Source organism: Scleropages formosus, chromosome 3 (assembly GCF_900964775.1).
Source record: "Scleropages formosus chromosome 3, fSclFor1.1, whole genome shotgun sequence".
Taxonomy (NCBI): Eukaryota; Metazoa; Chordata; class Actinopteri; order Osteoglossiformes; family Osteoglossidae; genus Scleropages; species Scleropages formosus.
Window position 1 is genome coordinate 25,043,463 of NC_041808.1, and position 16,410 is coordinate 25,059,872.

Genomic DNA, 16,410 nt, shown 5'->3' on the forward strand with positions numbered 1-16,410 from the left:
GACCTTCAGCGTTATCGTTACATCCCCTGCCGCCTCCCTTGATCACAGACATTAACGTTCTGGACACAGCGACACCTGTTCTACGTTTCCTGTACGACGAGAACAAAGTGTCGCGGCCTTGCGCGAACGCGATAGCGCTCGACGGCCGGGCGTCGAAGCACGGCGACCTTTGACCTTGACCGAGAATGACAATGCGCGAGCGAGCGAGGCACCGCAGTCGCATCGCGTGCCCTTTTTTCTGCGCCGAACCTGTTCAAAGTTTGCAACTAAATGCTTGTCTGGAGGCGAGCTGACAAGAGAGAAGTGGGCGCCCACTGAAGCATGGCCGGGCTGCCATGAAATGACAGGAATCATTGGCATACATAGCGAATAGCTCGCACGATCCCATTAAAGTGCCACACTTCTGCTTTAAAACAGACAAGTATGAAACAACTTTGATAGATAGAGACTAAAATGGCTTATTGATTTTTTTTTTCCCCTCCTGTGTTTTAAGGGCACTGGAAAAATCACTTAAATGTGTCGCTTTTAAACAACAGACAAAAAGAATGTAAAATAAGCAGAAAAGAAAGGGAGTTTCAGCGATGTATTCAATGTGATTTATAGGACTGGAAAACAATAAAAATACAGTATCGTTAGCGTCACTGTCAGCACAAAGAGATAAATAACTGGTTACAGTTCATTTGGCCCATGTGAGATGAGGCCAGATCCCCCATCAGCTAAGAATAAACAGTGCTGGAGACATTAGAAACAGTGCATCCAGGGATCATTGGACGCTTTTATACAAGGGGATTATTTATTTTTCGGAGCAGTGCCCGGGGAAGGAGCGTCTCGAAGACTTGCGGCGCCCTCGGGTCTTGACAGCGCCCCCGTGAGGCGGGATCGGTTGGCTCGGCCGCAAGTTTCCCGCGCCGCGTCTGAAAGAGCCGTCCGCTTCTGGCTGCAGAGACTCGAACCCTGGAGCTGTCTGAGGTACTGGTGTCAGGAGGTCACACTCTGCAGACTCGGGCACCTAACATACACACACAGACGAAGGGTTAGGTTCTTCACGTACCGTCGTTTAAAATGTCTCATAATTTGCTGGTTACAAAAATTGAGTTACTTGTTAGACGGCTGTAAAGACTGCTCTGCATATATGTGTTTTGAATCAAACCTCCTGCTATAGGACTTTGGATCAAGGTACTTACCCTTAACTGATACAGTAAAATTTACCCTGCTGGAGAAAAGCGTCACTCCACCTTTGGTGTTTTCGGGGTCACACTTCAAGGGTTCCAAAATCCAACGGCTGTTGCTTCTCAGAGCTGCTGAATCCTTTCTAGTCTTCAGCAAGGGTCTCAAACCCATCTCTTTCAGAGTCACTTCTCTCCTGATCTCCTAACTGTTCCATAAACCTACATCACACTATCTGTCACCTTTATTTCCTAATAATTTTATAGGGACAATTCTGCTTAACTATCTATCTAAATCTCTTCATCGGTTGCTGATACAATTCTCTTTACTGAGTTGCACGTTGCTTTAGAGAAAAGCTTTGAGCTACTCGTGTAAAACTGTGGTACTGGGCAAACTGACCATGCTTCGACAATAATGTGTCTGCATCTGACTCTCTTTGTTTCCGATGTGCTTTTGGTTTACTCCGAATTGTACTTTTCTTTGGACAAAAGCACCTGGTGAAAGAATAAATGTAAATGGATAGTGTAAAAGTGAAGTGTACCACTGTCCCGGCGGAGCTCCGTTTGGGGCAGCCGGGTGTTTGTGAGGCGAACAGGAGAAGAAACATTGACATGGGCAGTTGGAGATGTGCTTTTTCCCGGGAGCGCTCGTGTTCTCGGCCCTGCGGCACAGGCACGGGGCAGGGCGGGGCGGGGCGGTCCGCGCGGGGCCCGGTGACAGGGCTCTGTCTCTCAGCCACACTTGAGTGGGCCCCGCTGACACCCGGCTGTCAAGCCTGCGAACCCTCCACCGTGGCCTAACATGCTCTACAGCTTCACCCAATTAACTCGCTCTCGCTCGACGCCGCGCCAAAGAGCTTCATAATAGGTGGTCAAGGTGCCGGAGCGTCTGGGCTGCCCTGCGAGCACTGGCGCATGCCTGGCGCCTTAACTACCCCGGCCTCTCAGCCTCCGCGGGTCCGTTTACCCCACTGTGACAGAAGGAGGTGTGGAGGGCGGTGCAGCAGGAAGCAGTCCAGAGATCTGGTTCGAAAACACACCGCTCTTCAAATACACACATCCGGTGCCATTAAGCGTAGTTGCGCGGCAAACATTCGGTGGGTTTTTGCACAGTCAGGTGACAGACTTTTGACCCAGGATGAGCCTGACCGGAGTCGATGTTGTAGAGCGCTTCACTACAGATCGATGCCTGTGCTAAAGCTTCCCTCTGCCTTCCTTTACTGCCAAAAAACACAGCTGTGAAGAAACCATAACTCATATTACAAAGTTGTTTCTATGCAGCCTATCAGCCTGTGACCCAACATGTTACTGTTAATACAGAAAGACAGAAATTTAACTTCCATGCTGCTACAGAATTTTAGGATTATAAGGGCAGCAGGTGGCGTAGCGGTTAAATCCCCTCCCTTTGGACACAAATGACCCAGGTTCAGAACCCTTACCCTGAACTGATACAGTAAGAACTACACCGCTCCATATATGGGCAAAAAAGTATAATTGCCTTAACATTGCCAGCCACACTTAAGAAAAGTATCAGAAATAAAAATTTAACGCCTTCTTGACTGGATGATCCTTCTAAGTTGGGTTTGACAAATGTGTCAACTAAATGTAGAGTAAACATCAAGAAACTTAAATCAGAATTGTCCAAAATTGTAATTTAATGTTTTTTCATTTTTAATCCCAGTAAACCAGAAATTTTGTATTGCAAAAAAAAAGTCGTTGCACAAACATGTCTTTTGGTTACTTGCCGAATCCAAGTGTGGGGCATCAGTTACAGCCGCTGCCTTGCACTCAAAGGACCCGGGCTCGAATTCAACTTCCTTTCTTAAAAACCTTGCAAGGCACTTACCATGAATGAATACAGTAAAAATGACCCTGCTGTATAAATCATGTAGGCACTGCAAGTAGCTTAATGCTGCAAGTTGCTTTGGAAAAAAGCACCAGCTAAATAAGTGGAAAAGTGCTCACAGCGATGCGCTAAACCGTTACCCATAGAAGCAAGAAGGTTACACCATGTTTGGGAAACCCACGAGAAGAATCCTGACAGCACGTAGTTGCAATTACCTGCGCAATACACTGCAAAGGGCTGCGTTCCATCACTGGGGGAAACGAACCCCGTATCGATATTTTTAATTCACTTTCTTACTGACACAAGCACATAGCTAATGACGAACACTCTGCAAAGCAGGCCAACAAATAAAGAAGTGGACATTGACAAATTAAACCGAGATCAGGGCATGTTTTTCCCTCCATCTCTTCTCCTTGAGCGTAGCTTCAAAATGCAGCATCTTGATTAAGAGCCTCAAAGCCGCCAATGTCTCCTACAAGTGAAAAACACAAACAGATTCCAAAGAAGGAAAAGCAGTTATATATTAAATGTTCCGCATGGGAGACAAATGACCAAAATTCTGCAGAGAGCAAGAAAAACGTCCATTTGCAACCACGGGGCCATTAACTTGAATCAGAGTTTTTTTTTTTTTTTTTTTTTTTTTTGCGCCAGTCCAAAAAGGGAAACGGGACCTCAAGAGTTCTCCAGTGCCGTCAAGTAACTGGTACCCCTTTCTTTTTCTGGCTGATTTGTGAGGGGTATGGCCTCAGAGGACGGCACATGAGCCGACAGCTTGTAGTCACACACCACAGTCACGCCAGCATCACTGCAGCTCCCCAGAGTGTTTACCTTCTGGGATCAAACCCTGAACACGCAGCCAGCTGCCTCTGGAGACTAACGCTATTATTTGGCCATCGTTATACCAGAAGCGCAAATGAGACAGGACATAACGGTAAGAAATAACAACCCACATCTAGTAGATGGGAAAAACCGCCCTCTTGTAGCTCAGTTCATCATGCGGTTGTGAGCATTTCGATTCACAGTATATTTTCTTGCACTGTAATCACAGTGACACATACACATTTTATTATGTTCATTACAGAGCAAAGACAGCAAGAGAATGAAGGGAACGACCGCTCAAGGGGTAAAAACTTTTTACACGTTGATTTCCCATAATACGACAACCCCCTTTTGATGACAACTAGATGATAAGGTCATACGTAGAAGCATTTTTTATATTAAAATACTATCATTTGCATCTTGGTCCATCAGTAAGAATTCTGTGCATTTAAAATTCTTTGCAAGAAAAAAAATTAATGTGAAGAGGTACTGAACGGAGATTGGAGAGCAAAGCAAAAAACACATTTTACAGGAAATTGAAGTAATTCCTGAAGTTATGTAAAGATGAAATAGCTCGGACTCCACACGATGGGGGAGCGTGGTGGCCCAGTGGGTGGGACCGTGTCCTGCTCTCCGGTGGGTCTGGGGTTCGAGTCCCTTTGTGATGGACTGGCATCCCATGCTGGGTGTCTCCCCTCCCCCTCCAGCCTTTTTCCTGTGTTGCCAGGTTAGGCTCCGGCTCCCCGCGACCCCGTATGGGACAAGCAGCGTGCGTGTGCGTGTGCGTCCACACGACGGTCGTATCACACCCTGCTCTGGTCACCCAGGTCTTTCTGCTGGCTGACATAGCCCACTGGGGTTGGATTCAGTGTCCTCAAGAATTAAAATAATTTCTACCATCATTTTCCTTTCAAAAATGCAATTAAGCAAAAATCAGAAAGTTAAAATATGAAATATTTAAACATTGGAAAATTTTTAAGTAGGCTTACATGCTTTACTTAAAAGTAATTTCTTTGGGAGAGAAAGAGAAGTACAAATCAGCAGAGTTTAATGTTTCTTGTCACCAAGACATGCCTGTTTAAAATAGTGCTTACCCAGAGAAACCGTAGACGGCTCTTTGAGTGGCCCCCACCCCCACATTTCAGGGCTATTCCAAACGAAACACACATAAATCAGGCGTGTTTGCATCGTGGCCCTTTGCTTGAAACGCACCCAGACCGCAGGCGCAGAAAAATCATTACATTTGAGGGAGTTTACACCGGGGGTGGCGGACTGACTCCACGGTCCTGGGGACGAGGCCGGAGCGGGACACAATAACAAGGCCCAGTTTCCCAGGCTGCTGCTTCATTTGGGATGTTTACACTTTATTGAGCCGTATCGAGGGCTGGCGTTTCACAGCGCGATTATGCTTTTCTCCTCAGCGGATGGTGGAAGCAAACCAGTGTACCGCCGTCTCTTGTGCGCAAGTGAAATAAGATGTGTCCATTTTCGCAACATTCCGGAAAGTACCGCACACAAAAGAAGCATCGGACTGAAAGCTACTTGGCTCAGATACACCATTCCTTCCTTACTTGCTGGAGACGGGTTTTACACATAGCGACGTTATTTGAGATCTTTAAAACTCAAACATAGAAAAGAAAAAGTATGTATGCTATCGTGAGTCCATAGGTACTGATTTTTAAAAAGAAAATAAATAAAAAAACCGATGTGCTCCAGACGATGCAGATTCTGTGCAGACTCCTGCTGCAGTACCCTTGAGCACGGTACCTGCTCAAAATTAATATGATAAAAATTACCCTGGTGTATAAATACATAAATCAGTGTAAGTAGGTTAACATTGTAAGCAGCTTTGAAGAAAAGCATTAGCTAAACATATTATTATAATCGTTAATAATACTAACAACAACAACAACAATAATAATAATGTAACCAAACTGTGCGCTACTGTACAGAAAGAGCAATTTATTGCTTTGACATGTAAATTTAACACTTGTATTTGTGTGTTTGAGTGGTTTGGGGATCGCAACAGCCAAACACCAATTAATACATTTTTTTTCCACCAGTCATCTATTTGCTTGCAAGTTTTGTCTGTTTGTTTCTGGAAGGCACACGGAACTGTCCAGTAAACAGCTGGAGACCTGTGGATTGGGGCACTAAAGCCCTGAAGGAATGAGGTTTGAGTTTAAAGTGAGCCTGGACACGTGTCCCAACTGTCCCTAATATGACCTTCTGTGAAACTGGTCAACAATAATTTTAATGTACTTTAAGTCTGAACCGGCCTGAACCGCACAGCAGGGGGTTTACCACACAAGGAAATACTTTCCCTTAATGCCAAAGTGCAGCTCCTTTATGACCGGGCTCCGGTCTACCTGGGAGGAAATATTAGGACCGTCTGTTCCCACCCCCCATCCCCCGTCCCCCGTCCCTCACCGTTCACCCCGCCACTTTGCTGTTGGCCTCCAGGGCTGCCAGCTAAAGACCTGGCCCTGTCCCCAAATTTCTGGTCTGGAGCCCGGCCCACTCTACTCTTTCTGCCTTGATTAAAGCAAGATGTCCATTTCTGCAATGGCGGGGGCGCTCAGGCGGAAAGCCGGCCAAGACCCCAGCGGTGGAAGCGGCACGCTCTTCATTGTTCGCTCCTCTTCCCAGACTCTTCATGCTCTAGAATCTCACTGACGGACCAAAAAACGAAACCGTCGCTCACTCTGCTTTACCACTTGCCAGTTAGTATGAAGGTGGTCCGGAGCCGGTCTCAAAGCACCGCGCGCAAGGACTGGCAGTCCACTGCAGCAAAGCCTGGTGAAACTTTCTGATTTCTTGAAAAGATATTATATACACAAACAGTAAATTAAATTTGTTCAGTTTAGATATATAGGGTTTTTGCATGAATATATCTGAACAGATTATACTTAACTGCATTTAATAAATTTATTAGTAATTAATAAATGAAAGATGACTCAAAGTGGCAGCAGGTGACGCCTCCCAATTAACATGAACATATCGAGATGACACTCGAGTGTCTCACAGCAAGAAAAAAGGTCTGTAAAAAGATCTCTGTCAGTTTCGTCAGTGGGACTAAGCAACATCATCTACTTTACGGAGAAGGAGAGAATGCAGCAGGAAAAGATGCTGAAGGCTCTAAATCACAAAGTGTGGGATTCGACAGATTCAAATGAAACACTGCAGACGATGACTGGAGAATTAGAGAACTCAGGAGCAGAGTGAAAAACTGAATAGGACTACTTCCAAAAAAAAAAAAAAAAAAAAAAATGTATGCAATGTGGAAACCGTTAGTCTGCAGGGGCGCATCAGTGGATAGAAAATCTGTCAAACGTCATCTCTAACACAAGCCCTAAGCCCAAATCTGAGAAGAAACAACAATCGTAGAAACATCCAACATGTGATGAAAGCAGATTTCATGCGAAACCTTTCAAAACCATTTAGCTCAAAGCTGCTGATCTCCTTTGAAAATCAAACTTTCAATTATTTCACCGTAAAATATGCGCTATTCCACTATCTGGCCTGCCAGGTTTTTGTTGAAATTTATGCTTTCAACCCCGAAAACTCTGTCTGACACTACAGCAGAGTAATGCCACATGTAGCAAGAAGTCTAAATAAATGTATAAACACCACAAGAATGTCACTTGGTAGGGTGTAGGGCCTCGGACACGACTAAGGCACACGCGCTGCTGGAAACGCTGTGGTGTGGAGTTGGCGAGCACACTGAAGCGCCCTGCAGGAACGCCATGACCTCAACCGGAGCTCACATGTAATAAACTGATCCTCACAGTGTCCTTTATGTTGTTCTTTTATTATTATTCTTTAAGCAGATTGTAATCAATCAATCGTCACCAAGTTGTAGTTTCAATGAACTGCATGACTGAAAACGTTACACGTAATATGTCGGATGAGCACTGTGTACAGTATGTCGGGAAAAAAAATGTAAACGCTTAAAATGTAAGAACTTGTTTTGTTTTTATATGTACATTACAAAAAAATACAGCGCTCAATAAAATAAGTCCGGTTAAGTGGGGATTAAAATGAACATACATTTCATTAATTAGACTGTTCATTATTCCAGTAAAAGACTCACCTCTCCAGAAGAATGAAAGTGTACTATCCCAGATGGCTACTGAGCATGGTACTTACAGAACTGTATTGTTACTGTAATTATGATGTACACTGCTTTCATGCTCAAGAACAGCCCTACCGGTAACATATCAACAAATTTCACATGTATCACAGATCATAGTGCACTTAGTGCCACTGAGCCAATGTCCATTTATTGACTAAATGGACCAAGTCCATGCAGAATGTTCTGTCCTCGGGCTTGAAAGGGGTACAGGCCATATGCATAACTTCAGTGTTCCACAGCCATTGTACCAATGTGTACACATTACCGTTGTGAGTGGGACTGCCAAGCAACCCGAGGTGGACACAACGTGAATTTATACATTTATTTATCTTACAGTATTCTCCAGTGCAATTTCATGTAAAGCTACTTAAACAGATTCACTCATTTGGACGATTTTTACTGTATCAATTCACGGCAAGAACCTTGATCAAGGATGCTACAGGAGGTGAGATTTGAACCAGGGTCTTTCAGTCCAAAGGCAACAGCTCTAAACACTACGCCACCTGCTGTTCTGCTTTGTCTGCCATCGTCACCACATGAAAAATAAAATGCATTTAAATATAAAATACTCATTTGCATATGCTGCACTCTCTGACAAAGCAGGAAATATTTTGATGGGAGATACCAGCAACTGTTCCGTCTGTTAGTCATTTGGACCTCACATCACTGCCAGTGAGGGTGAGATTAACCTCCATATACACTCACCAGGCACTTTATTAGGTACACCTGTTCAACTGCTCGTGAACGCAAATATCTAATCAGCCAATCACATGGCAGCATCTCAATGCATTTAGGCATGTAGACTTGGGCAAGACAATCTGCTGAAGTTCAAAACGAGCATCAGAATGGAAAAGAAAGGTGATTTAAGTGACTTTGAACGTGGCGTGGTTGTTGGTGCTAGGCGGGCTTGCCTGAGTATTTCAGAAACTGCTGATCTACCGGGATTTTCACGCACAACCATCTCTAGGGTTTACAGAGAATGGTCAGAAAAAGAGAAAATATCCAGTGAGCGGCAGTTCTGTGGGTGAAAATGCCTTGTTGATGCCAGAGGAAAATGGCCAGACTGGTTCGAGCTGATAGAAAGACAACAGTAACTCAAATAACCACTCGTTACAACCGAGGTATGCAGAAGAGCATCTCTGAACGCACAACATGACAAACCTTGAAGCAGATGGGCTACAGCAGCAGACCACCACACCAGGTGCCGCTCCTGTCAGCTAAGAACAGGAAACTGAGGTTACAATTCGCACGGGCTCACCAAAACTGGACAACAGAAGATTGGAAAAACGTTGCCTGGTCTGATAAGTCTCGATTTATGCTGCGACATTCAGATGGTAGGGTCAGAATTTTTCATAAACAACATGAAAGCATGGGCCCATCCTGCCTTGTACCAACGGTTCAGGCTGGTGGTGGTGGTGTAATGCTGTGGGGGTTATTTTCTTGGCACACTTTGGGCCCCTTAGTACCAACTGAGCATCGTTTAAACACCACAGCCTACCTGAGTATTGTTGCTGACCATGTCCATCCCTTTATGACCACAGTGTACTCATCTTCTGATGGCTACGTCCAGCAGGATAACGTGCCATGTCACAAAGCTCAAATCATGTCAAACTGGTTTCTTGAACATCACAATGAGTTCACTATACTCAAATGGCCTCCACAGTCAGCAGATCTCAATCCAATAGAGCACCTTTGGGATGTGGTGGAATGGGAGAGTCGCATCATGGATGCGCAGCCGACAAATCTGCAGCAATTGCGTGATGCTATCATGTCAATATGGACTAAAATCTCTGAGGAATGTTTCCAGCACCTTGTTGAATCTATGCCACAAGAATTAAGGCAGTTCTGAAGACAAGAGGGGGTCCAACTCGGTACTAGCAAGGTGTTCCTGGAGAGTGTACATTACTAACCCCACTGGTCCACTAACTCTATTCCAGCCTGGCATTTTTACTTATATTCAAAAACATGTGAGGATAAACATCCTGCTAGAGCTGCACTTCCTCCTGGAGACAATTATGAAATGGGGAAGTTTGTGTGTGTGAATATGTTTCTGTATGTGAGTGCACAGGTAAGATGATAACACTACATACAGTTCATTGGAAGTCACTTTGGAGAAAAGCGTCTGCTAAATGAACAAACGTAAGAAAGAAAAAAAAAAAAAGAAAAGCCGCCCATTGTCCTGCTCTACACGTGAGATCTTACAGCAAATTGCACATTGCCTTCTTATAACCACCACGTTCAAAAACAGAAAATGGTGGTTTGAGCTGGAGGGAAGGGGCTGGCCATTTAAAAATGTTTCCTGTACATAGTAGGAAATTATTTTCCCCTCGACAAATTTAAGAGTCTCCATCCTAAGCTGCAGTTTTCTAATCATCACCAGCGTGATGAACGAGAGAGACACGCGGCCAATCACTTCAGACCGGGTCATCTGTTGACTTTGGCCCAGGCGCCCAGTTCGAAGAGCGCCAGCGAAAGTGGGTTGCTGCTCTGTGTTAAAGGCTGCCATGCGCGCGCAACATACAGAAATAAACAAGCAAGGCACAGATCAACAGGGCAAAGTACCATTTTTTACTGTTTCGATTCAGAGTAGACCTTGGGCGAAGAGCACTAACTAGGCTATAACTTCATGTCCTTACACATTGTGGTACTTGGAATTACTGTATTAACTTCTTGGCAAATATTTACTTACAATATATTGGGACAGCAGGTGGCATAGTGGCTGGAGAAGCTGCTCTCTTTCAAAGGAACAAGGTTCAAAACCCCGCTGTGCTGTGGTGCCCTTCATCAAGATACTAACCCTGTATTGGTACAGTAGAACTTGCACTGCAGTATAAATAGGTAAATCAGTGTAATCAGCTTCACTTTATACTGTATATATCTTTATCAAAAAGGATTACATTTAAAAAAAAAAAAGTCACACAAAAGAAAGAAGACATTAGTGCCCTTCGGTTCTTCAACAATGCTTCAGAAATCTGTGTGGCTTTTTTCCTTGTAATGTGAGACTTTGCTGGTAAAAGTGCCTGATTTTACAGCATCCTCTGAAATACATCCTGCTAGATGGCTTAATTACAGCTGTAAAAACAATCCGTGCCTCCAGATTCGATGTGTCAGATACTATTAACTAAAGCTCTACTATGTACACGGGTGTACAGCTCCTCTTTCACCCCATGTTTCTCCATGCTGTGAGACTTCTTTTTTTTTTTTTTTTTTGGAAACACCACCACTACCTCACACACCTTTTCAGTTGAGCACTTTCCCAGAAGAAATGACTAGGAAAACGCGCAGATGCGTTGACGTGCCGACACCAGCCTCATCGAAATGGGATAGAAGGTGTAAATTACACTTCATTAGTCTCAATGACACTCTAAGCTTGAACAGTTTTCCTTTACAGTTAATCCACATTATCCTAAATGGCAACTTAATGTTTTAATAATAATCAGAGTGCGCTCAAAACAGGATCAGAACTCAGGCCTTGTGAGGTCTTTCAGTATCCCTTTGTCTAGATGCAACAATGCTAGACACTGACCCCAACACATTAGTAACAATTTTTGTGTAATATGACAGGATACAAGCTCACTTTCATTTAACAGTTCAAAAAAATCTTTAACATTAAGTTTAATTTGTCCCCTTTCATTTTATTGTGAAACACACACACATACACACTTTGACAAAGCATATGGGAGAAAACCTGTTTTTTTTTTTTTATTATTGTGCACACTAGAATCTCCCTGTACATATACAGTACTGTGCAAAAGTCTTAGGCACTTAGATGTTTCAGAAAAATAGTTGTTTTAGACAGTTATTAAACATTTTCTGCATTAGTGTCAATGGGAAAGAGAATATTTTAGATTTCCAAGCATTCTTTTTGCAAAAAGTTACAGTATTACAGTAAGGGTTTTGTATGTCATAAAAGAAAGAAACACACACACACAGAGTTTGAAACCACCTATTCCAAGCAGGGTCGTGGTGAACCAGAGCCTAACCCAGCAACATAGGGTGCAAGGCTGGAGGGGGAGGCGGCACACCCAGGGTGGTACGCCAGTCCATTGCAAGGCATGCCAAAAAAGGACTCAACCCCCAGACCCACCAGAGAGTGGGACCTGGCGAAGCCCACCGCGACCCCACTCGGGACAAGCGGTTCTGAAAATGTGTGTGTGTGTGGTCACCCTTCTGGAACTTGGACAGGACTAGATGATATACTGTGCACACTACTATTAAATATTGTAGCCTTTTGCCCGTGTATTGTATTATGTATCAGCATGCATTTGCAATTTCCCAGCATACGATTCCTCTCTGTGTTGCTATGACCCACTGCTGTTCTGTTAATCAATCAATAAATAAATAAATTTATACATCAGACACTTTCCTCCATCTATACAGTGGGGTAAATTTTACTGTACCAATTCTGCGTAAGTACTTTGGTAAAGTAGATTACAGCAGGGGGTGGGTTTGGAACCTCAGTCCATTGAGTCCAAAGACACTGGGTCTAACCATTACACAACCTGCTCCCCGTAATAATGCATATATTTTCGATTTAAGTATCAAAAGTTTGGAAAACCTGTCATTTCCTGGTTTGCATGGTACATGGCATGCCTTCAAAAAATGAGTTAATGACAATAAAACACAAAAGTAATGTGGCTGTGTACTTCAACAGTACTCCACCGCTTCAGTCTGAGAAAACTACTTCCTTCATATTTAATGAACTTCGTCTTAAAAGTGATAACTTCCAATTACGCCAGACTTGAGCTCATTTGCAGCATGCGATCTAATTATGACACTGGGGGTGGTGACAAGAAACAGACGAAAGCAGCGACTGGGTGGTCCCTAGCTGCCTGACCGAGTGCAGTCCCTTTCCTGGGAACTGCCGCTTGCGCCCCCGCTTCAGGACCCCAGTAGTGTCAGAAGTGGGATACTACATCCACCAGGTTCGGTTACAGCTCATCAGTCACTCCAGCAGCTCCTGATACACCGCTGCCGTTCACAACTGTCACCAGAACGCAATTTTGAGCGTGTTGAGCGACTGGTGACGCCACCAAGCTCTCAGCCAATGAGACGTCTCTGTGGGCCCACCGCAGAAGGCTCTAAAGAAGTTCAGACATCCTACGTAGAATGCTAAATTCAGTTTTAGCTTTACGGTGGGCCCAGGGAAGGCTTCGCTTACGCCCTCAGTATTCCCCAAAAGAACGTGTCGCAGCGCACAGCAAATGGAGCCCCTGTCTCATATTTATACAGCCATGCATGTGTCATAGAGCTGCACGGGTTCTCATCCTCTGTGTTCTCACCCTGGAGCACGGGGGAAACCTAGGCGAGATAAAGTGCTAACAGCCAACCACATTCCTGTTCAGGTGATGATCATTTTCTTCCATGCCTTTCCGTCTCTTGCAAACCGAAGAAATTTCCCTCGAACCTGTACCCTGTTCGCTGTAAGATGTTCTCCATATATTCCACTGGTTCCCAAACGCCTGATCCTGGCAACCCTAAATTTTACTAGAGGCAGTGCTAATGGCCAATCATCCTCATACGTTACACGTACATTTACTCATTTAGCTGATGCTTTTCTCAAAAGCGACCTACAACACTATCTACTGAGAAATATTCAAATTTTTTTTTTTTTTTTTTTTTTTTACTGGCGCAATGCAGAATAAGTACCCTGCTCAAGAGTAGTAGAGCTGGAGCTAAGATTCCAACCTGCGACCTTAATAGCTCTACCTATTATGCTACCAGCTGCCATGTTGTGTCTTCTGAAATTAATAACCAACAAAATGATTTTCAAAGCATTTTAACTAGTTGAAAAGAAAAACATGAAACTTACACGAAAATTAGACTTTATTACACAGTCAAACATTTTCTCACTGGCTACCATTGTACTGCTTCATTTTTTACCTAAACCACCTCTAAGTTTAATGAGATGTCAGCACCATCTATAATTATGGCATTCACATAAAGTGCAGACAAACACTCTCGTTATTGGCCTGCTTGATGCATAAGTATTGAACATGAAAGGATTTGAAAATTATTATACTGATAATTTCTTATAATTACACATATGGATAAATATAATATTATATGGCTGGTACACACTGTATGGATGGTATATTGTGGATAATTATAATTATCAATATAACTCTTTGGACAGCGAGACTGTGCAGACCCCCCAGCGTGGCCACAGATAACTCCATTCACGAGGAAAACCTTACCGGGACATCTTGGTTCTCCCGAAGACAGGCTTCCTGCAGCTCCGCCTTCAAGGCAGCAGCGTGGGCTCTTTGGGAGGAGATCTCCTTCTCCAGCAGCACGATCCGTGAGCAAGCCAATTGGTACACCTCCACAAAGGTGGACAGGAAACTCTGTGTGGTAGACATTCAGTCAATCACTGCTACAACTACTTAGTAGATTTTATTTTACTGTATGTATGTAATACTGGGCCTTCTTAAATACACATAATTGTTATAGCACTAATCATCATTAATCAGGTTACACAAAACAAGTCATTCCATGTCACTATAAATGTCAGCTCCAAAACCAGTTCTGTAACAGGAAAATTTCCAAAATTATGTATGTTTGTATTATATTTATTTATATATATACAGTGTGTGTGTGTATTATATATATATATATATATATATATATATATATATATATATATATATGGGGGGGGGTGCAGGGGAAGTCTGATTTAAAGTTGCTTACAAAAAATTCATCTTTAATGAGTAGCTGGGAAAAATGGATAAACATCTTCATCAGTTTCAGCTTGTTCTGTTTTCGTTCCAAACTGATAAAATTGCAACTGTTATGACCTTAGAGGACAACAAAACTTATAGTCTTTTACAGCTTTCTTTTATTTTCAGGCTTGTGGAGCGCATGCATATTCATGAGCTCCACTCCTCCAAACCGACGCGTCGGGGAAAGCAGATCGGGGGTCAGGGGATGTCAGCAGCATCAATCAGGGCAACTTCATCAGCCTCCTTTTCCAGCCATTACGGTGGAAACTGACATTAAGGGAGCTCCAGCTGACAGCGAGTACAGTCGGTCAGGCCTCAAGTCCGCTGGTGTGAGGGGTCACCATATATCTCTCCTGACCAACTAATGACCAGCCAGCGACTGGCACCTGACCCACACCCCACACCCGCCGCGACGGGGAAAATGAACATTTGATAGTTTGACATTGTCGTTTTCACACTGACATTATACAGCCTAACGGCATGTAAATCCTAACACAGTTCAGTTCATCGACACATGACCGCACCTCTGGTGACCAGATACTGGAATGACCAGAAGCCAGTGTCACACAATATTATTTTTAACACATTTTCCAGAATCGCGATATTTTTTGCTGATATGATCAGTAGTTATTGATTGTGGGTGATGATATTAATAAGAATAACAATAATGAATCCTGAGCGAGCACAAATGCATTCAGGTTTGAACATTTCCAGCACACTTATCTGACATGTTGGCCACAAACGGGACGAGAGCCGCTCTTGATGGGATCGCGACCTAAATGCAGCCTAACGAGTGAGTCACGACCTAGAGGCATCCTGCTCAACTACCCGCAGACAGAGGGCCGGAGTCAGCCAGCGCTCCCACATTAACCTCGACCCACCGACAGTCATTAGCACAAGAGCCGCCACACGTGACACTTCGCTAGAAGCGCCTTGGCCCAATTAGCAGTGCTGCCACAGGGTCCTAGAGCCGCTGTCCTCGGCCAACACTCTCCTTACTTCAAGCAGCAGGGGGTGCAGTGGTTAGAGCTCCTGCTTTGTACTCAAAGGACCCACGTTGGAATCCCATCTCCTGCTGTAGTACCCTTGATCAAGATACTTACCCGGCACCAATACTTTAAAAATTACGCAACAGTATAAATAGGTAAATCACGGTAAGTAGATTAACTTTGAAAAAAGTGTCAACTGGATAAATAAATGTAAACACACACACACACATCAAGCTAGAGATACGACGCAAAAATGATTGTACATTTTATAAACGTGTGTAATTTGTATTTCTCCTATTTATTAAAATACTGATTTTAAAAAAAAAAAAATTAACTCACTCAATCACTCATAATTCAGAACCGCTTGTTCAGGGTCACGGTAGTCCAGAGCCTATCCTGGAAGCGCAGGGCACTGGGCTAGTCGAGTTCCCACACACGTTCACTGACATTCACACACTATTGACAATAAGCCCTTTCATTTGTTTTCTGTTGTTTAGTTTTTTTAATTTCCAAGCTCTCCATATCACTGATGAAGGTGGAAATCAATAATGCTGGATTTAAGAGTTTATAATGTTCATAATTACGCCATCATTTAACGAAAAGCAGCCGAAACTGAGTGATGCAGCATCAGGGCATGCTTGAGTAAACTTTAATCACTGCGAAAGAAATGCGCACGAATAAGCTGAGAGCACAATAGTCAGAACCTTTCCGTACGAGACTTCATTTACATAAT

General features: G+C 43.7%; 1 protein-coding gene across 1 annotated transcript in view; it reads right to left on the minus strand.

The window, feature by feature from the left end:
* Positions 1-575: 575 nt before the first annotated feature.
* The window catches only part of ccdc171 (coiled-coil domain containing 171), a 63,920-nt gene continuing 48,085 nt past the window's right edge, over positions 576-16,410 (minus strand). Inside the window, exons 24-25 of the mRNA XM_029250169.1 lie at positions 14,164-14,313; positions 576-1,009 (exon numbers count right to left, since the gene is read on the minus strand). Coding sequence (XP_029106002.1) covers positions 794-1,009; positions 14,164-14,313 — 366 coding nt within the window. The 3' untranslated portion in view covers positions 576-793. The remainder of the gene's footprint in view (positions 1,010-14,163; positions 14,314-16,410) is intronic.